The sequence below is a fragment of the Dermacentor albipictus genome, chromosome 9 (genome assembly GCF_038994185.2).
Source record: "Dermacentor albipictus isolate Rhodes 1998 colony chromosome 9, USDA_Dalb.pri_finalv2, whole genome shotgun sequence".
NCBI lineage: Eukaryota > Metazoa > Arthropoda > Arachnida > Ixodida > Ixodidae > Dermacentor > Dermacentor albipictus.
The window spans coordinates 20,312,714-20,333,695 of NC_091829.1; the positions used below are offsets into that span (position 1 = coordinate 20,312,714).

Below are 20,982 nucleotides of genomic sequence, written 5' to 3' on the forward strand. Positions count from 1 at the left end.
GGGAAATGCGTTCCAACGTTCAATTCAACGTTCGAACGTTGAATTCTTGAGTGGCGAAAAATATGCTTATACATGTCAGTTCTAGATTGCACTAGCAAAAGATTTAGGTTGTGAGAGCTAAGGGTGCGGGAAGGATCAGTAAATATGTATTTATCCAAGCAGGTACAGCATGGAGAGTTAAAGTTTGCAGGAACTTTACGCTTTCGTTGTGGCGATGTGTTGCCAGAGCGGTTAGGTTGAGATTAGAGAGGATGGCAGAAGGTGAAAAATCCCTGCCGTAGCGACAGTAGATAAAACGAACAGCTTCCTTTTGTATGGACTCAATCTCGTTTTTATGAAAATAGTTCCAAATTATAGATTCATAATCCAAGGATTGGGTGGATTAGTGTTTTGTATGCTAGCAGTTTAGTTTCTTGAGGAGACACACAAAGGGTGTGTTGGAGATAGCATAGAGTTTTTTGTTATTTAGCACATATTACTTCAATATGCTTGCTCCAAGATAAGCTGCAAGAGAATAAGAGTCCGAGGTACTTATATTCTGGTACTTATAGTAGAGAGGAGATATTGAAAGCATACGAGAAAATGGAAGGAGTTAAGCCCCTAATGAATGTCATTGAAACAGTTTTGGTGAAGTTTATAATCATCTGGCAAGTGAGCAAAAGTGTGAGAATGCGTCAAGAACAGTGTGATCTCCAGAAGAGTTAATATTGTGGTAGAGGATGCAATCGCAGCACAGAGACATATATTAGTAATTATATTTTTACTATTCTTAACGTACTGCTAAATCACCACTGAATTTCTCTTGTTTTACTGCAATGACAAATCAATCAGTGGCAATTGTGAGAGGAATCCAACAATCTCATTTATCTCTATCTATCTGGACTATCTAAGATTGTATATGAGCGTTGTGAAACAAAGTACCGTATAATAGCAGTAACCATGAGTGGGCAACATGTGAAGTATTAGTGGCCCTGGTGTGAACTGAAATCAGCACCGTGTGCAAGGCGAATAAAACCCACGAATGAACCGTAGCCAATTTTGAGACAAGGCACAGGATAGGGACGATAATCAGTGTGCCGTAAAATAAAGCATGCAAATTACACACATGGAAGAAAAGCAAAGTAAAAGGGCGCTGGCTGCAGTGCCCAGTGTTTAAAAAAACTTCACACACTTCACACAGTGAGAAATCCCAACTTTAAGAAAGATGCCGATTTCCTTCGTCATGTGTTTGCTTTTTGCTGCCATCCACCAGCCTACGGTCAGAAATGCGTGTGCGTCCATGGATAATATGACAAAAGATATTCACACGTAATGGCAATGCAATGGCCGCCTCAATAGTGGAACCCCTCACCCTCCGTTTTTACCAAAATGTTCCCATTCGCACCAAGATCATAGTAGAAATTTCGAATCAAAGGAACTTTAAACAAAGGATCACTCTGCATGTATCAGTCAACCTCTTCATCGGTTCTAGCACGTAGCTTGCGACCCTTTTTGACAGCACCGCGCCAAGCAGCACTGGAGGCAACTTCAGCCGCTTCTTCCTCGTCATCGTCAACAACCAGCTTGTCAGGGTCGTCGTCGAAGTCTGCGCAGTCGAAACTTATGAGCGAGCTAGAGGACACCGCCGGTAACGACGTGCTCCTCTGACGACCGGCTCCGTCAGGGGAGGCCTTCTTCGCGACGGAGGGCTTCACCCCGACGACGCATTCCGGCATGACCAATTTGCCGGTTCCGATCCGACGCGACGACGACGAAGGTTCAGCGGTCGCGTCGTCCATGTCGGCGTCGCCGTCGCAGGTGCGCTTCTGAAACACGTGCCTACCCACTGCAGGCGCGTCTCCGCCGGACTCCGCCACGATGCGGTCTTCGTCGTCCTGCGACTCCCGTTCCCTCTGAAGCCGCCTCTCGTGTAGGTAGTCCAACGCGGCAGTCGTGTTGCTCGCCTCGGACATGTCGTCTTCGGAGACGCTGTCCAAAGTGTAGCGCGTCCATCGCTCCGGATGGACTTTGTAGTCGGGTGTGGTGCTGGCCGAAGAACCGGAACGACCAGCACCGGACGACCTAAATGCGCCCCGCGGGCAAGAACGCTTGCTCGGACCGCACGGCGCCGACCACGGTCTCTTGAAGACGCCGTCTGACGTCGGTGATGGCCTGTTTCCGAAGTCGTCACCGACGTCCGGGTCTTCCTTGAGGTACGACTCCTCGTATCCTGAAGAGCCGTCCTTACGAGCGCGCTCCCGAGCCTGGTGTTCGGCCTCGAGCGCGTTCAGCGAGTCGAACACCGAGCTTATTCGGCCCGCTACGCTGCACAAGTCGCCCGTCCGGAGTTCGAAGCGCCTCGCGGCCGACGTATCGCTCCTGTTCAGGCTTGTCATGGTACGTTGTGCTTACGTTGTGGAAAAAAACGAATCGCCAACGTAACCTCAGGTGCAGCGCGAAATTGCAACACGCACAGCCCGCGCCATTTTTGTTTACAACGCTCGCGTAAATCACGTGATTTTTATTTTCTTGACAGGTGGCGGCATCACTCGTCGCAAATAAAGCTGCCGCAATCGTTTTGCGTCAATTAGGTCCTTATACACCAAACATTTACATAGTGTTTTAATAAAATAACTATTCGCTACAAATATTAACAAAAAGAAAGTTTTGGCTTCGATTGACCTGCAAGTGGCTACTTTGTCGGCCGCGCCATCTTCTGTGACGCGGTTGAAATCTTCCGCGGTCTGTTGCATTGCAACAGCGACAACAAACTTTCGTTGTACCTAATTTACACGATAACGAAGGACTAAGCCAGGATGAGTGGCGGTGTCTACGGCGGAGGTGAGCCTTCGGTGTCATTTAAACACATATATGCGTCCTTGCAACGCTTTCCGATCGCCGCAGCGCACAATGCCGGTGCGCCTACGCTATGTCGTGCATGGCGATCGTCTTGGGAAACGGAAAGTTTGTGCGGTTTCTTGCAGCATCGCGATGCTGTGTTTTCGTCTGTTTATTCATCCCAACAACGGCATCTTATTAGATTCTCACGCGGTACGACACATGCAAAACAACCGTTCACCGAAAGGCCCGTAGATCAACATCGCGCACAGGAGTTAACAACGCATGAAGCTGCCCAACATAAAGTCATGAAAGACGCAGTAAAATTGCGCTGGTACGCGTCACCTACTCGTTCATTCTAATTTGCTCACATGTTTACAATTGAAATAATGCGTTAGAGAGTAGGTTGATGTGCCTGTGCTATGAGACTAATTCAGGGTATTTTCCAACCGTTTCACTAAGTACCATTTCATCGGGTGCCATCCCGTCAGATGACGTTTCGTCGTTTTCTAGCCCAGAAATCCAACTATTTTGCAAATGCTATGTAAAACCTGTACCCGACGCGACTTTTCGCTTTAAATGTGTACACTAGGACAGCTGAACAGCTGTTTTTCAAGAGCTGAACGAAAATGTTCTGTGTGCTCAGTGAAACTTGTAGAAGCGACCACAGGACGCTCATACCACCGCATTTCCGTGCCCAACTTACTTTGTGCTGTTAATTCCAAATGACCAGTTGCAGTATCCCAATTCAGGTAGAAAGTTATTGCTAGTAGTTGCAAAATGCTCGTTATGCAAAGTAGTCAAAGTGTGTTGTGCTGCTGAAAGCGATCACATTGCATTAAGTTATGCAAATCAAACTTTTTTCTAACGTAACAGCAGTCAACAAAGCAGCCTTAAGTGAGCGCTAAATCCATCAGCAGAGCCACGTTTGATGAAGTAGCCGGGGTTCTTGATGACATTGCGGGGTTGAGATGACATTGCTAAAATATGCCTCCGTTGAGTTAACAACCTCACTTCTTACATTTCCAGACGAGGTCGGAGCCTTGGTCTTCGACTTTGGACACTACTCCGTGCGAGCTGGCTATGCTGGCGAGGACTCTCCGAAGGTAAGTCGACCATCTCGAGAAATCATACTGGTCAATGTGATGTCATAGCAACAGGAGGCTGTGATTGCATGGTATCACATACAGTTGATGTGTGCACCATTCGCTCGCTTAAGAATAAGAACACATTGTGACTCTGAAAGCTGGGTGTTCCTCGAGTGATTTTAAGTGCCCCAACCTGTGCTGCCAAATCAGTTTTTTTTTTCTATACCTCGCGCTTGCTTTGCATTTTGCACAGGTTAAGCCTGGATTTGAAGGTTCTTCGCTATTGCTTTTCTGGGAATGTGGAGCATCCCTTTCACGTTTTCTCTCCTTTCCTGGGTCTCCTTTTATCACATGTTGAATGCGAAAAATCATTGAATGAAGCAGAATGGAATAGCATATTTGGTGATGCAGGAGGCAACTCAGTGCATTTGGCTTTAGTGGGTCCCAAGTGAGCTTTAGTGAGCCCTTTAATGTGGCCCAAGACCACTACTCTAGGCTAGCTGACATTCACATCAGTGATTTGTAGTACCACGTGATCACCACCTCTGGTTGCCATGTTGTCACTTTCAGTGCATGCCACACATATTGAACTCGTCATGTTAAAGGATGATATCATTACTTGCTTTTGTGCTGGATGAATTGAGTCTTGATACCATGATCACTGGCACAACAGCGATCTGTTAAAGGGAAAAAGGATTAATGAGATGAAAATTCCATGCCAGCACTATAACGCCTGGAAACATATTTGTTTCGATTTAAAGAAAACAGACTCATGAAAATCTCCTATCATAGAGATCACAATTTTGTCACACCAGCTTGGCTACTTGAAGAAGCAGACACCACATGTAAGATGAGTTGCAGATAGATAGATGTTAACTAATAACATTTTATTATGTAACCTTGTAATTAACGCTTTAAAGCACATCCCACTTGCAGAATCGACAACGGGGCAGGAATTAAGCTATACCCATTTACCGAAATCCAGTTCCTGGCACCAGTTTCAAGAAACGTGTCCTCAAAATCTGTGGCTTAATGCATTGTTGTCCCACTTAACACTTATCAGTACTCCATCTTCCACGGTGCTGACAAGTGTTAATGGAACATCAACATCACTTTGCAATTTGGGCAAGTAACGCCCATATGTTCAAGTAAACAAGCTAATGTGCAAGACTGCGATAGCTACCACAAGAAATCAACTGACATGACATTTTCAACTTCAACTAATGGGTTGTCAGATCAAGAAACTGCTTCATTCCTCGCCCTGTAGGTCTAGACTAACCCACCGCACCTTAGAAATAATCTTCCATGATGCCATCTATTTTTCCTTGGGCTCTCAAACAATTGAAGTGAACTTTATCTAAGGAATTAATTGTCCTGTACAAAAGCTAATTACATATTTGTAATCAGTGCAAAGGACCACAGAGATGTAAAGTTTCATTTATATTGGTGAAAACTAAATGGTCTGGCCATTTGGTCAAAACTAAATTTTGAACCAGTCATTTTTGCGAGGTAAATGAAGACCCAAGCCCTTTAAACCCGTTAAAGTATATTGGCAAGTGTCAGGGCAGCCGAAATAATTTACTCTAATACTTGTTTTTATGGACCAGTTTCGGTACTCAAAAGGTAGATGCGTTGTGACACATTAGTTCACTCTGTTCCTGCTATCACTGCAGCTGTCACGTGTGAACACAGCCAGGGGAAACGCGTGTAGCAGTCCAATTAATATTTGTATGAGCACATACTTATACCTAGCCGTACTGCTATGCAACATCTGGAAATTTCACTCTGTGTCATAACGTAGCTGTAACGTCTATGATGCCAGATCCAGCATTTCAAGACTAATGTCTCCACATCTTCACAGTTGCCAAGTGTACTTCATTTGCGTGCAAGAACCATGTGATAGTTTCTAGAGCTTGTGTCAATACTCCTTTAATAAGTATGTTTCCATTAATATGGATACCTGATTATGGTCAAAATCAATGTAATGAACACAGATATATCAAAGTTAAGGCAGAATGTTTCTTGCTGATATCAGTGCGTAACAAATACTATACGCTTATCATTGGTAAAGTTGAACACGGACATAACAAATTGTTGGATCCCAACGAAGTAAACGTAACATGTCTCTTGCCGATATTAGCGTGTAACAAATATATGCTTAATAATAATCGGATATAATTAGGATTTTTTTGTGCCACATGCAATTTCATTATTAAGAGGTTTGAATCTATCAGTGTAACGAAAGTATTTTCATGTAAGAAGCAACTTCACTGTAATGAGGTTAAACTGCATGTAAAGGGCAACAAAAGCAGAGATGAATGCAGAAAATTTTCACTCTTCAGGCAGAGATTCCCAGTTCTGTTGGAGTCATCGAAGAACTGTTGGCTGATGGACCCGACACGGAAACAAAGGACCTGGGTGCGTCGGCCCCAGCTCCTCAGAAGAAGTACTTCATTGACACAACAAGCATTCATGTGCCAAGAGCTAACATGGACATGGCCACATTTCTCAAAGACGGCATGGGTATGTTGGCATTGAAGCATCAGTTTCAGCATGAAAAAAAGAAGAAAAACCATTTTTCACCCCGTTCAGTGCAATGTTGGTAACCTTTATGGACAAAGTCGCCAAGTCACATCCCGAAGCACTATTTTATGCGTTGCATATTGCAATCACTCACTTCAGCCCTTGGGCGCGGCCGGGCAGCCACCATTGAGGGTATGAGCCATTGTTCATTGCTGCGCATCTCATATGTGGGTCTATTCTCTTTTAAGTTTGCTATGTTTGTTATTAAGTTGCTTCTATTTTTATGCGTTGCATATTGCAATCACTCAGTTCAGCCCTTGGGCGCGGCCGGGCAGCCACCATTGACATTTAGCGCTACCACGTGACGTGACGTCACGACAGCCGGAAGAAAAGCTGGACCCCAACTAGCGCAATATGCAACGCATTCTTGGCTTAACCAAGCTAAGCCTGGCCAATTTTTTTAGTGAAAGGGCACTGAGCAGCGATGGTAATGACTTGCTTGGCTTATTTTTAATTGTTCCTAAATGTCTTTCGTATTATATCCTAAACTGTAGCTTACCTCCTGTAGCGGCGAACCGATGAGCAGAATGTGAAAATGAAAAACAACTCCCGATTTTCTAAAACAGTATCAAATCTCAAGGTTATGTTTCAGCTAGAAAAACAGCTTTGATGCACCCAGATGGCTCGATGACAAGCGCTTCGGTATTTCTTTAGCCATAGTGAGAAATTGAGATGCAGATGTTCACCTTTACAATAATATGAAAGTGAAATTCAGCGAAGGTCCTGTTAAAAAAAATTTACCAGAGACAATTTATTGACTGTTCCTTCACTGAAAATACAGTTACTGAAGAAGTCGCTAAGGTCTAAGAAAGGTGACATTTTCGCTAACATTACTGAAGACTTGCTAAACTTAGCAACATTTTCACTAAGCTACTGATACTGGTTCACTGCACCATACAGTCGAATCTTGTTTATGACGAATGCAGGTGCACAAGGTAAATATAAACTTTTCCTCTCTGATATAAGCATGTAACAAGTATGTGATTATAACGAGGGTATTTTCATGTCGGATGCGACTTAATTATAATGAAGTTAGACCAACTTAGGACATCTTGTTGTTGTTTCCAGCGCACGCAGGCTTAAGGAAATAAGAGACAGAGAAAGAGCGAGAAGCTTAGTACTTTGCTGACTGTGTACTTAAAACTCTGGGTTTCCGAGTTTTAGTCAGCTCGAATGGGTTACTGATTGAAGTAATCGAATTGCACAGGAACCTACAGATTAATACCATATAGCTGTAATTTGGCGAAGATGTTCCCAAATAGGTCTTTTTCAATATATCAATCAAATAATCAATAACTCCGGTCCTTAGAGACATTAGATTTTTTAACCGATGACGGCCATTCAATTTACAGTGCCGAGCAGATGACTATTGAGAGAGGGTGCCGGACATTCCATGCCTCTCATATGCATTTCTAGCTGTGGATCTGTTTACTGAAATATTTTTGTGGGCCGTAGGCAGTTTGAGACATGATAACCACATTTACGTTTGCTCTTTTTAATGACGAGCTTTTTATTGCAGTTGAGGACTGGGACCTGTTTGAAAAAGTGCTGGACTACACCTACAGCCGACATGTCAAGTCAGAACCACACCTGCATCCTGTCCTGATGTCTGAAGCATCGGTATGACCAACTTGATGCTATCTTAGCTTATAAGCTAAAAGCGGAGTGTACTGTAGCACTCTATGCTGAATGCAATTTCCTCTCACACCTGAGATTTTTCCTTTTGTAAGGGCTGGTAAGCAAAAAGCTTGCAACAAGCTGTGATATTCCAAGCAGAGTACAATAACATGTCTTTGTCACTGCTGTGGAATTAAAGCCCTCGACACTTTTTGAAGTAGAACAACTTTTGGCACAGACAAAACTTCTGATTAAGGAAATTATTTTCTGTCCTTTCACGTGCCATATAAGCGGTGTCTACTGTAGTACTATATGCTGAATGTAATGAAAAGCAATGAAAGAGGTGGGCCCACTGCCTGTTGACATGCTGGCATCAACAGCAAACACCCAGACTTCTACCTTCCAAGTCATTTTACTAAAACACCTCTCTCATGTTACTCAACCTTATAGTACAGGTCGAATCAGAGGTGTTTGAAGACATATGTGACACATTTTAAATGCCATTATATTCATCAGTGTTTTTGCTTTTTGTTGCACTATCTTGGCATGTACAGTTGTGTCCACTGCACCTTTGGCTGCAATGCATACCTTCAGGAGGTGTTTACGTTTATTAAGGTGTTTATGTTTATTGTACCTGCAGTGGAATGCCCGGACAAAAAGGGAGAAGCTCACTGAAATCATGTTCGAGAAGTACGGCGTTCCAGCTTTCTTTCTCGTGAAGAATGCAGTCTTAGCAGCATTTGCCAATGGCCGCTCAACCGGCATTGTTGTCGACAGTGGAGCCAGCCAGACCTCGGCCATCCCTGTGCATGATGGCTACGTTCTGACACAAGGTGTGCAATTCTTAAAATTTGCTATCTGCGTATTAGTCGTCATTTTTATCTGTCTTGCAAGGCCTTAGTCACCTAACTTTGTGCAGGAACATGTTTTTTCAACCCAACAAATTTATATTATATTTTTGCTCTCCTGGCTGCTTTGCTTTTATTCTAATTTTGTAGCAAGATAAAATAGTTTGGTCCACATTGTTCAGTAAAGCATGTGATGTATTTGTCTGCCTTATTCATGCAGGGGAAAAAAAAGAAGAGAAGCACTTCATTAAGAGATAAGTAAACTGCAGTAAACAGGTGCACTGGTTGTTGGGAACTAACTGTATTGGGTTAACAAGGCAACCAACCATGCCTTGTATTTTGTTGAATGGTGCAATCCAATAAATAAAATTTTGTCATGAAATATGAATAAAAACAAAGCAACTGTAAGCAATAACTTATTTTGATGCTGTCAATAGTGGTTGAAGAAAGAATGTTGTTGCAGCCAACATTTCAACATTGGCAGCAGTATTATGAAAGTATCACTGTTCAAAGGTTTGAATTTATTTAAATTGGTGATTGGCAATTGAAATGAACAATCCTAAATTCATATGCATTGCCAAACACATCTACTGCTGCTACTGTGTGTAGTTACGGTATCAAATAGCCGGTGCGGTTACTCACTCTTCCAAATGCCATTGTTATTTCATACATAACTGGCAATAATGATAACCCCAGGAGAGGGATAGAAACAAGACCATCAACTTTTATATTGTTAGAAACTGATGGTCATAGTTGAGTGATGTCAGTTCTCAGTTCTTAAAGCGATTGTGTTAAGGGCCCCGTGTCGCAGAAAATGCGGCGTCAGCAGAGTTGTCCATGAGCAACAAATGCTGTATATATTTAGGTATATGTACAGTGCTCACGGAATGAAATGGGACACGAAGCATTTAGTAGAATCCTACATATGTGCAAAGTACGCGAGAGAACCGTGTCATGTCACTAAGAATATGGTTACCAAAGGCGACGAGGACTCCGATGTAAGTGTACGCACCAGAATTACGTCGATGTGACACGAACTGCAGCCGGTTGAAACAAAAGTATGCGCATTACTTAGCCCTAAATTGACGCGTTTCATTCCGTGAGCACTGTACATGCCACGCCTTGCTATATGACATGCGGTATATGTGGGTTATTTTGCCACACCATTCTATCACTAAAGTTGCTAATACCTTGTTTTACATTCTTCACAAAGTTATTCCTTGGAATTTTGAGACTGACAGCTCACTAACGTGTGTCACGAAACAAAACGCCGACAACGCATCACATTATGTTAAATATTCTCAGACTTCAATATTAAAAGTGCGAAACAATAACAGAAAGCTGAACATTATACAATCTTTATGATGCGGCTATACACTGCCTTCGTTATTGGCCCACTCAAAGGGCCATGTTTCTACCAGAAAGCTCGCTTTAGTGCATTGCGTTCACCACCAACGTTTCCTGATAAAGATTACAGTTACATAAACTGCAGTTGCCGGGAAGCGTGAGATGCAATCAGGGACCTTTGAATGCCATTGCATTCCACTTTTAGAGGCGAAGCTTAAGCGTCCTCAAGTTCTTTAGGTAGCCTTGCCGCTGCATGTAAAACTGATCCATAATAATTTGTTCTTGAACTTGGCACTGTTAATGCGCTTGGCGTCAGTGACGATAAATGCTTCTGTATTTTTGTGGTCTCGTATTGCTATCTCGCTAGTCAAGAAAGATAAATCGCGTGAACTGCAGGACCGCATGGTCCTATAACTATTTCATGTCATGCTGGCTGTGTAAGCAATTGTTGTCTCTCATTTCAGCGGTTGTCAAATCACCTCTGGCCGGTGACTTTGTCACCATGCAGTGCAAACAGTTCCTCGAAGAACAAGGCATTGACATCGTCCCAACTTACATGCTGGCTGGCAAGGTAAAGCACTGCTCAAGGTCTTCTTTAGATGTTGTGGGCTCTTTCATACAGCCCTCAAAGCTTGCCCCACAGCAGCATGGGTGCTAACAAAGTCAGTTTGGTTTCCAGCTGGTTCTTTTTATCACAGGTTCATATGCAATAAAAAAATTGACAGTATCCCCCCCCCCCTTCCCGGATAAGGGGGGGGGGGATACTGTTTTTTCAACATCGTTCAGCAAACCTCTGATTCCACAACACTGTAAAGCGTGTTGCGCACGTTAGCAAAGTATTATTGCTTTCAAAGTGTGTCGCATTATTTCTGGCAGCTGACTCTAGTAGCATTACTGCACTCATGCTTGTTAGTGCTGGTTTGGCAACCCATCAGAAATCTTCACAATCGTGATCCACCACATTAGTGGTTAGCATGTCTTCTCTCTCTTTTTTTTTTTTTTTTTTTTTTGCAGGCTTATACCTCTGCCACACGGTCACATGCAAACTCTTTTTAATTCCATCACCATTATCTTGAGGGAAATGCCCTTGATGTTACACGATCGGCCTTCTGCTGAGGGAGCTTTTGGTCAAAGGAGATTGTGATCTCCCTCGGTGGCTGAACTGTGTACTCTCATGTCCATACAAGTTGTAAAACCGATAATTGTTGTTTGCATTAAAATTATTGTTGCGCTTTGCACTAAAATTATTGTTGCACATGTTTAGAACGTTTCTATTGAATTAAATTCAATAGAGCAGAAATTCGCATTCACAAGCTCAAGCGCAATCCAGCAACAGTTATGCTTGCTGATGCCCAATACTCTCAACCTAGACCGCTTGGTGCCATGTTTTTCTAGTCCTTCAGGGCGTTTATATGAACCCCACAGGATCGTGTCGAGTCAGTTTGTAGGGCTATAATATGCCTGTCGAGTTCATGTACACGCTAGCTGGTCGGACTGAACATGCATCGAATCGGGCTGAGTCAGCCCGACTGCATGGGGTAGGCTGGCCCAGCTTGAGCCAATTGCAGCATGCATGTAAGCATGGACAGTTCCGGCCCGCCAGGGCCAAGACTTGTGCAGGAACGTTGGGACGTCGCAATTTATGCATCGGCAGTGGCGATAGTATCAGGACAAGTCGAAGACAACGCACTGTGCAGTGCAACCTCCCCGTAGCGATAAGACCCACGAAATAGAGCTGTTGCAGACAGCAGCAGGAACTGGAAGCCCAGTTCGAACGCGTTGATGCTTTGGCTCAGCGCTGTGTGCCATCGTTGTCCAGACTCGTCAGAAGCGAGTTCATGTAAACGCGGTCACGTCGGGCTCAGTCAGCGCGATTTCTGACTCGACCCACTCGTGTCGGGTTCGTGTAAACGTGACCCTTGTCATGCTAATCATGCAGTGGTCAGTGTGGTCACTCATAACTTGCACTGGCACAGTAGAGGAGAATAAAAGGAAAGCTCAGGAGGTCACCGTGCACAAAATGTTGCGTGTTAGTGTAGTTTGCAATAGTTCGTGCAGCAGATCGCAGAGCTTTACTTGCCATACCGCAAAGGAAAACACAGATGAGCACGGGGTGGCTAGCGTCGCTGTCGGCACTGCTACTTACGGAGCACTACTATGACGCACTTTAATTTTTAACAAAGTGCATGTTTTTCACATCAAATACCTATATTGAATAATGTTTTTATGGAAGGACGGTTAATTATAACTATCAGCATAATTAGAAGTTACATTCTTGTACTTGTACAAAAGCCAAACACTGCTGAATGCACATCTGGTGGTTACTTTTAAAACTCCTTATTGGCCGTATGACGCGACCACAACTTCCTTGAGGTCGAACTCCCGTAGGAAGTCTCGTGCTCTCTTATCCTGAAGGAGTTGTGCGTGCCCCTGTGACACAGGTATTAGTTTGACCGTGAGATAAATGGTAATTAACCATTTGCAGGAGGCTGTTAAAGAAGGAGAGGCAGCGAAATGGACAAAACGAAACAACCTGCCCGAAGTGACCAAGTCCTGGCATAACTACATGGTCAAGGTAGGCTTAGCCGCTCAGCCTTTGGGCGCACAATTGCATTGCAGTTTCTGTGTAGCGTACGTGTCATTGTATTAGTATTACATTCTGTTTAAAAAGATGCATAATTTCTCTAAGCAAGCCACTGCTGCATGTTGCAATGTAGCACTATCTACAGTCAAACCTCTGTTACATAACAAACACGGATATAACGAATTATCAAATCACTGAAGTAAGTCTAGAACGTTTCTCCCCAATATTAGAGAGAGAGAAAACCTTTTATTAAAAAGAAATAGCTAAAGGACTATGGTGCTTCCGGTGAGATGCCTAGATTGATCGTTTCGCTCCTCAAGCGGCATAGCAGCAAGCTGTTGTACATGGCTTTCAGGTGGGCTACCGAGCTCAGTCATTATGTTAAATGGCTGGACACTTCCTGGAAGTACCCCTGTCCATTGAAAGCCAATATGAGCATGAAACAAATATGCGCTGATAACAAATGTTGGATATAATGAAAGTACTTTCATGTCAGAAACAGCTTCATTGTAAAGAAGTTTTATTGTTATTTTGGATGAGGAGTCTCCTGCGACAGCTTTTAACTGTAGGACAGCGTATTGCGATACTTATTCTTTATTTTGCTTGAATGACTAGCACTTATTGCAGTAAAAGCACTGAAGTGCCTCATCATGTAAAGTCGCTTTTAAAGTGGCCGGTCTACTGTGCCACCAGCTGTTATATTTTGACTCTACATTATTGTGATGCATTGTTGATACACCATTCCTGGAATTCATTTTACTGTTTAGAAATCGATAATGGTCACCTTGATGTAGCACATGTAAAAAGTGCAACAAGTGGCGTTCTCTTCAGTAAGCACTAGAGTGTGCACGTGAATGAGGAACTTTGGACAACACTGCCAGTCACATCATCGAGCAAGCCAGCTAAGCTAAACTTGAGTAACTAATCAGTGCTTAGTAAAAAAATGAAAAGGGTAGAAAACAACGGGACAGAATGAACAAAGGACAAAAGAAGTCAAGGGTTCCTTCTGCTCGTTGCTTTCTGGGTGCTGGAATGTCATGGTTCCAATTAGCCGAGCTCTGTGTTAACCACTGCAACTTTTCATCTTCAGGAAGTTATCCAAGATTTCCAGAGCTCTGTTCTGCAAGTGCTAGACTCCCCCTACGACAAAGAGTGAGTTGTTTCTTCTGATACCACTCATTATGCGTGGTCATAGCAAGGCTAAAATTGTACACGGAGATAGTTGTTCTTTTCATGAAGTGAATTTAAGATATGTCATTGGAAAATATTAATCTTAAGTTCTTGGTACCAAAGGTGTATCAGTCATAGTACCAAGGTAGCCTTGCAAGCTTTGATGTGTGGTTTGTTTTATGGTAGTATCATATTGGTACAGATATGTGCTAACATCGCTGTGTTAGTGAGCTGACATGTCCATCATATTTAGTGGGTAATAAACACAGTGATGGCTCACCACAGTACTAACAAAAGAGGGCCTATTGCCTGCTAACATCACTGCAGCACAACTGGCAATAACATTTTTTAAACGGTTTTTCGTGAAACGTAGAAGAAAATGTGCATACAAAAGTTAAGACATAATTTGTATGTTTTTACGTTTGAACAAAATTTTGTCATTATCACTAATAAGCTATGCAGAGAGCTCAGTGATTTTATGCCAAAGTTGTAATTCTGAGTTGGAAAATAGAATCGACTTGTGCTGCAGTAACTAGTGTAAGCACCGCATTCAGTCTTTCTCCTGTGGCATTGACATTTAAAAAAAAAAAATTATTCTCTTGTGCATTCAGGTGTGACACATGTTCATGTCTCCAGATGATGTGTACGCTACCTGCTGTAAATTTTCCAGGCAAACTCAGTTCTGGTTGTCTTGTATTTGCAAGTGTGATAAACAACAGATCACATCCTGGGCAAAAAAAAGACGGGGTGAAATAAGGATAACACTAACAGTCTGTTAACTTTAGTGATTGATTCACCACCCAAGAGCTAATGCAAATGAAAGTTTATAACCTAGCTGTACATTTAGCACCACCTGTCAAACATCCATAACTCGAAATGTAGTAATGGTTATCTGTCATTCATAACACAAAGTGTTATGGTAGTTATCGAATGCTTAGTGTCCTATTGCATACAAGGTGAAACAATGCCTAAGGCACTTTGCTTACTAGTATAATAACACTTGGCCTGCACCTTTGCCAACTTGTTCATGTGACCAGATGGCATCGTGTAATGTAGGCCTGCCAATGCAACATGTTACTGTACAACTTTCACTCTAAAGTAGTGCCCAAAAGTTCTCAGCCTGGGCAGGATGGAAATGATAGCATTGTGGAACATGCGATTCATTTAACATGTTCACTGCTAATATCATTGAACTTGGTGCATCACTTCTAAAGGCACTCAATGAAATGCAATTTTTCTAGCAGCACTCGTGTTTGTTCATTCTGTGTTGCGTCCTTGTTTTTCGTAGTGCGCTGCCATATTCCATCGTGATTAGCCAACTAGCTCACCTGTACGTCTTACATTTTTCTCTGTTGTCTATTTGCTTGTGGTCTGCCAGGACGGTAGAGAACATGCCAACTGTGCATTACGAGTTCCCCAATGGCTACAATCTGGACTTTGGCTCAGAGCGATTCCTCATCCCCGAGTCACTGTTCGATCCATCAACCATCAAGGCAAGTTGGTTAGCATTAACCACCAACAACACATAATTTGCCAGTTGAGAGCAGTGTAGATGACTTGTTATGGTTGAAACTATGCTACGAGCAGCAAGTCATGTTATTGGAAACACCTTGTTCCAATGAGTTCCGTGCAGCACTCCATGAAAAACACAGCTTTCAATTTCTGCTTCTTTATGGTCCCTGCATCTGTTATACTGACTGTGAAGGGGTTATTTGAATATGTTCTGCACTGGCTTCCCATGATGTCATGGATTCTGAAGGCATCTGCTAGGGCCTAGCTAATTGTTTATTTGTAAAAATACACTACATTCTGTATTAAAGGAGCCAAAAGGTAGCATGGAAAGTTTTGGGAACATTCACCGAGTTAACGCGGTCCAAATACGAGAAAATACACTTTGAAATCTGCGACACGACATTGACAGACCGATGAGCTTTGGTGTGAAATTTAAAAAAAAAAACGATACTTTCATTTTTACTTTGTCTTCTAATAATCAACCCGGTATCACGAAATTAACGAGAATTGAGTGTTCAAGGATTCACTATATCAGTCCAAAATGATTTTTAGTGTTTCACTTAGTGTACTTTTAACTCGTAATTCTTGAAAGGATACTTGGGGAGTACCCCTAATGTGAATACCATAGGTACTCAAGCACAGTTGCAGTCATTGCTCTAACCATTACAGCGTCTTGGTCCCTTGCTTGTGTCCTGACTTTGTCAAGCTAAGGGCTGTTAGTTTCACTTTAAATTTTTTTTTTTTTCCCGTGTACACTTGCAGAGTGCACCTGGTCAGACCATGATGGGTGTGGCACAAGTGGTCACAACAAGTGTCGGCATGTGCGACATTGACATACGACCTGTAGGTGCATTTTGATTGACCTCACCTCTCCTTTCAGTTCTTTGGCTGTAGGGTTTTCGTCTATGGATAGGCGTTAAAACATGTTTTTTTTTTTTTTTTTTAAATCTCCTCCCACTCCATGGTGATGTCCATCAGAGCTTGTATGGAAGTGTCACAATTACGGGAGGCAACACCCTTCTCCAGGGTTTCACCGAACGGCTCAACCGTGACTTGTCCGCAAAAACCCCACCCGTGAGTAAACCTGCTGTCTTTCTTGCCAATTTCTTGACCACTTAGAGGGGTCAATTCATAAAGCTCACACTGTCATTCTCAAACCTCGGGAACTAGGTTCTAGGGCATGGCCTGCAACACAAGCAAACGGCTCTCTCTCATTTCTAGTCAATTCAAACATTGTGTGCACTACCACCATGCAGCGCTGCTGCAATTTCAAACTAAAGCTAACCATTTGCTCAATTTAACCAGACCATGAAGCCGCTTGCTTCATCCTCCTTTCCCCAAATGAAAGCAAAAATGTGTGAAACTCATTTGCAGAAAAATAACCAACTTCAACATAAGAGGATTGAAACGGACAACATATCGTCTTGTGTTCGCATTTTGTTTTGAACCATGTATCCCTACTGACTTACTCGGCTTTCTGTCGTTATAAATACTGAAATGTTTTGTTGGAATTAAATGATTCCAGAAGATACTAATGTTTGTTCATTTGTTATGTCAGCCTCTCTTTTCACATAAAGCATACTTTCACTGTAGCCAAGTTGATGCATGCCCTTAGCACATATAAGGCAGTAAAGCTCATAGTAGAGGCAAAATTGTTCACATTTATAGTTAAGACAAGATGGTGCACGGTGATCATCTTCCACAAACTCATAGTAGAGGCAAAATTGTTCACATTTATGATTAAGACAAGATGGTGCATGGTAATCATCTTCCACATGATAAGAACAGAAAATTGCAATTTTAAGGAGCTGCGTAAAAGATGCATTCACAGAAGGAGCTGTTAACTCTGAATCGGGAAGAAAACAAGCAATTGGGAAAGTGAGGAAGTCTAAAAAGAATGCTTTTCCCGAATGCATTCAGCAATACAAGTGCATGATCCTGGGTGGTGAAAGTGGATCAGTAAATTTTCTAATCCTTGATGTTTAGTTCAATCATGGAGGTAGTATGAGCTTTATGAATGACCCCGTTTACATGTCGAAGGGCCCTTGGAATAGAGCTTTGTGAACTGGCAGGATGCAACCACTTTCAGAGCATGAGGCTGAAGATCATCAGTACAAATGGAACTGCGGAGCGGAGATTTGGCGCCTGGATTGGTGGATCCATCCTCGCATCTCTGGTGAGCCCTTGTCATCTCTATAGCTCTTGCTTTGTGGCAGAATGGCATTCTTATTTTATATTTGCCTTGCCGGTTAGGTCGTTTGTGAGGGAGAATAAAATTTTTGCAGAAAAAGACGAGCCTTTTTTTCTCACTTCTCTTCCGAACAGCTACAGCAAGAAACATTGTTGCATTGATTGACATGATGCTAAGATTACTCTCTTTGTGTGTGTGTGTATGTTTGTGTGTTCTTGTGCATGCGTGCTTGCTTGCACGAAATTAACAGCTTGGAAGGAAAACACATCACGCTAATTTGCAGCTATATTCTGAATACAATGCGACATAAGTTTTCTTCTTCCCTATCTGTCTTTCAACCATCCATAACACATGGCAAGCTCTAGTACAAGATGGCTGAGCTCTGTAGGAAAGTCAGCCTCTTGATATCATCGGTAGCATAGATGTTGTAGGGAGAGTAGAGAACATGCGGGTGTGGGAACATGTCTGCAAGGAAGCGACGGCACTGCAAAGGGCAGCAACGGCTGTGATGTTTGCATGCGCGGTTCAATATGTGCAAAGACATCTGCATTTTGGCATCTAGCTTTGCATTACAGCTGCCTTTTCAGCCGCCTGAAACATTTTATCCAACTGCGGCGAAATTTCATTTGGGCTAAATAGGCTATAAATGAGTAGTCTGTGCTATTGAATCAATCTTGGCAAAGCTTCAAGGCTGGTAATTGTCTAATTTTCTTATTAACAGCCTTTAAATAGTATTCAAGCAGAGGAGGCGTCTTGTGGTTAACAATTTCAATGCAATCCCAGACCATGGCCTCCAAGGTTTTCAGCAAACCATGGGCACCACCTGATCTCGAATGTCATCCCAAAAGGCCAAGTTGGTTATTATCATTCCAGGTTTTGCATCGTTTTCTAGTGAGCAGTAATGGCAGCTTTTGTTTTTGTTTTGTTTTTTTTTAAATACTGATAAAAGAAACATTATTTTTTCAAGCTTTTCATAATGCATCCACACTTGTAATGAATGTAAAATTTTGCTTGCAGGCTGCTTTATACCAACACTATCTAAAACTAGTCTTCTTACAGAGCCAAAAATTTAGTTAGACCAAGTTTTGCTGCAAGACTTTAGGCAAAATTTCACATTGCCGTAAGGTAGATTCTTAGAGTAAGCTTAAAGGGACACTAAGGGAAGATATTAAGCCAAACTAGATTGGAAGATTGGGCTTATCTAATAACAATTTCAATATTGTAGCAAGAACAGAGCTTTTATAAGTGGCAAAATAATGAAAACGGAAAATCGGAGTGGCGCCATCAGTTGTGATCTATTGTACGTCTCGTGTGATGTCAGCACCGGCCTATTCAGAGAGAGTGGCACAGAGGGAGTTCACGTAGAGAATACGTCAACTTGTCCGTTTTGGCATGGGTGGTTCAAATAGAGAAGCAAAAGAGGCAAACTACAGTGGCAATTTCCTATGCAACAAGTGATATATTGCCACATAGAAAGGGATGATCGACTTCTAGATTAATAATCTATCAATCTAGCTCGATTTGACCTTCTCCTTTATTGTCCCTTTAAGCTTACTGAACGTTCATTATGCAACCGATACCTGCTGCTTCCTTGGTTCCAGGGTACGTTCCAGCAAATGTGGATTTCGAAGCAGGAGTATGATGAAGGTGGCAAGTCGCAAGTGGAGAGGAAATGTCCGTGAAGGTGAAGGAGCATACACACCTGAAGAGAGAGAGAAAGAGTTCATGCAGCAGGAATGTGTCTCCCCCACGTTGGAATATTATATTTCATTTGTACATAAAGCAGATGACCCAGATTGAGTGGTCCCAAATAAAAGAATTGTGTTCACGCTGTGCACTGTTCAACATGCCATTGCTTTAGCTTGTTGCTTGTTCGCTTGTTGGCCTGAATCTATTTGGTTAAACAAGCGATTAGCATTTTAAAGTAAGCTTAATAATCAAAAGAAACAATACTTTACCAAGTAATCCCTTGCTTTTTATCTACCGTTTTTGAATGAAAACAGATGGGCCAAATCAAAATCAGATCATTGGGTTTTATGCCTTAATGCCCTGCCTATGAGAAACAGCGTAGCGGGGGTTCAATAATAATTTCGACTACCAAGGGCTCTTTAAAGGGCCGCTCGCAAGGTTTTGCCATTTTAAAGAAACAAGTATAGCATACACATGATGCACTGACAATCCTGTCTGCAAAGCATTACGGTACTGCGAGGTGAAAATGGCTGCCATTTACAAGCAATGCAGTGCATGCCTTCCCTCTTGAAGAAGCCCGATCCCACCTAGAGTGTCATGGTCACACGTGCAAATGCCTCTTCGTAGTGCGTGCTTTGTCACTCTACATGATTAATCATACAATGCGGAAGGTGCAACGCCACGAAAAGGAAGGAAAGGAGGTGAGGCTCGACGCCGCGGTACATCCATCGGCGGCCATCGCCTCCGATATGGGAAAAAGCAGGAAAGCAACAACACTTGCGAATGCTCCTAGAGGCAGTAAGGAGAGAGTGTCTTTGTTGGCAGTGACGCTTGCCTCCCGGTGGCGTGGTAACGGGACAGTTAATTTCTTCTATCTCCTTCAATAATGAACCCATTTGAAAAATTCATTCTGTGTGACACTCCTAGCTTAGACGGCGTTTTACAACATCCATAGTACAACCAAATTTTGAGATAGGGCCTGGCGAGGAGCCCCTTTAACTTATATACCTAAATCTATCAATCTATGCACACGGGCATTTCTTCTTTCATCACGTCCATGTCAGAATGCTGGCAATTGATCCAGCAAGAGAGATTGAACATTATGCTCTCATGCATGTTTTGGGAGGTGGCTGACTTCTTCAGAGAGCTAAAGAAAACACTAGATCAGTTTGATAAAGTATCCAGTTTCAGAACTCCATTTTCATTTATTTTGCAGTAAGATGTCTGTTACTAGAAGAGGAAATTATGGTCAAGCTTCAGTGTTTTGAACTTTGAGCCAAAACCTTACACCGGACGTCAGTGCGACGTCATGGATTTCGAAGCATTATTTAATTTTTTTCGTATTTGGGATGTAGTGGCATAATCGAACTTCTTTTAACTTACTGAGGAGTCTTCAGCTCCTTTATAATACATGCTCCGCTTGCGTTTAGTCAAAGGGACCCCGCGACCTGGTAGCGTATTTTATAACTATCGATTACATTTTTTGCACTTTTTTTCTCCCCTTATCAGTGGCACAGGCGAATCCGCTACGCCGTT

General features: G+C 42.6%; 2 protein-coding genes across 2 annotated transcripts; one reads left to right on the forward strand and one right to left on the reverse strand.

Moving 5' to 3' along the window:
* Positions 1-1,175: 1,175 nt before the first annotated feature.
* On the reverse strand, positions 1,176-2,504 carry LOC135917332 (uncharacterized). Its single transcript, XM_065450921.1, has one exon. It carries the CDS (start codon positions 2,373-2,375, stop codon positions 1,446-1,448), a length of 930 nt encoding a protein of 309 aa, XP_065306993.1. The 5' UTR covers positions 2,376-2,504; the 3' UTR covers positions 1,176-1,445.
* Positions 2,505-2,663: 159 nt separating this feature from the next.
* Bap55 (Brahma associated protein 55kD) lies at positions 2,664-19,590 on the forward strand. Its single transcript, XM_065450918.1, has 13 exons — positions 2,664-2,820; positions 3,847-3,923; positions 6,248-6,428; positions 8,008-8,108; positions 8,746-8,938; positions 10,765-10,871; positions 12,786-12,875; positions 13,975-14,036; positions 15,433-15,547; positions 16,329-16,409; positions 16,545-16,640; positions 17,656-17,742; positions 19,359-19,590. The coding sequence occupies exons 1-13, from the start codon at positions 2,796-2,798 to the stop codon at positions 19,437-19,439; spliced, it is 1,296 nt and encodes a 431-aa protein (XP_065306990.1). The 5' UTR covers positions 2,664-2,795; the 3' UTR covers positions 19,440-19,590.
* Positions 19,591-20,982: the final 1,392 nt, after the last annotated feature.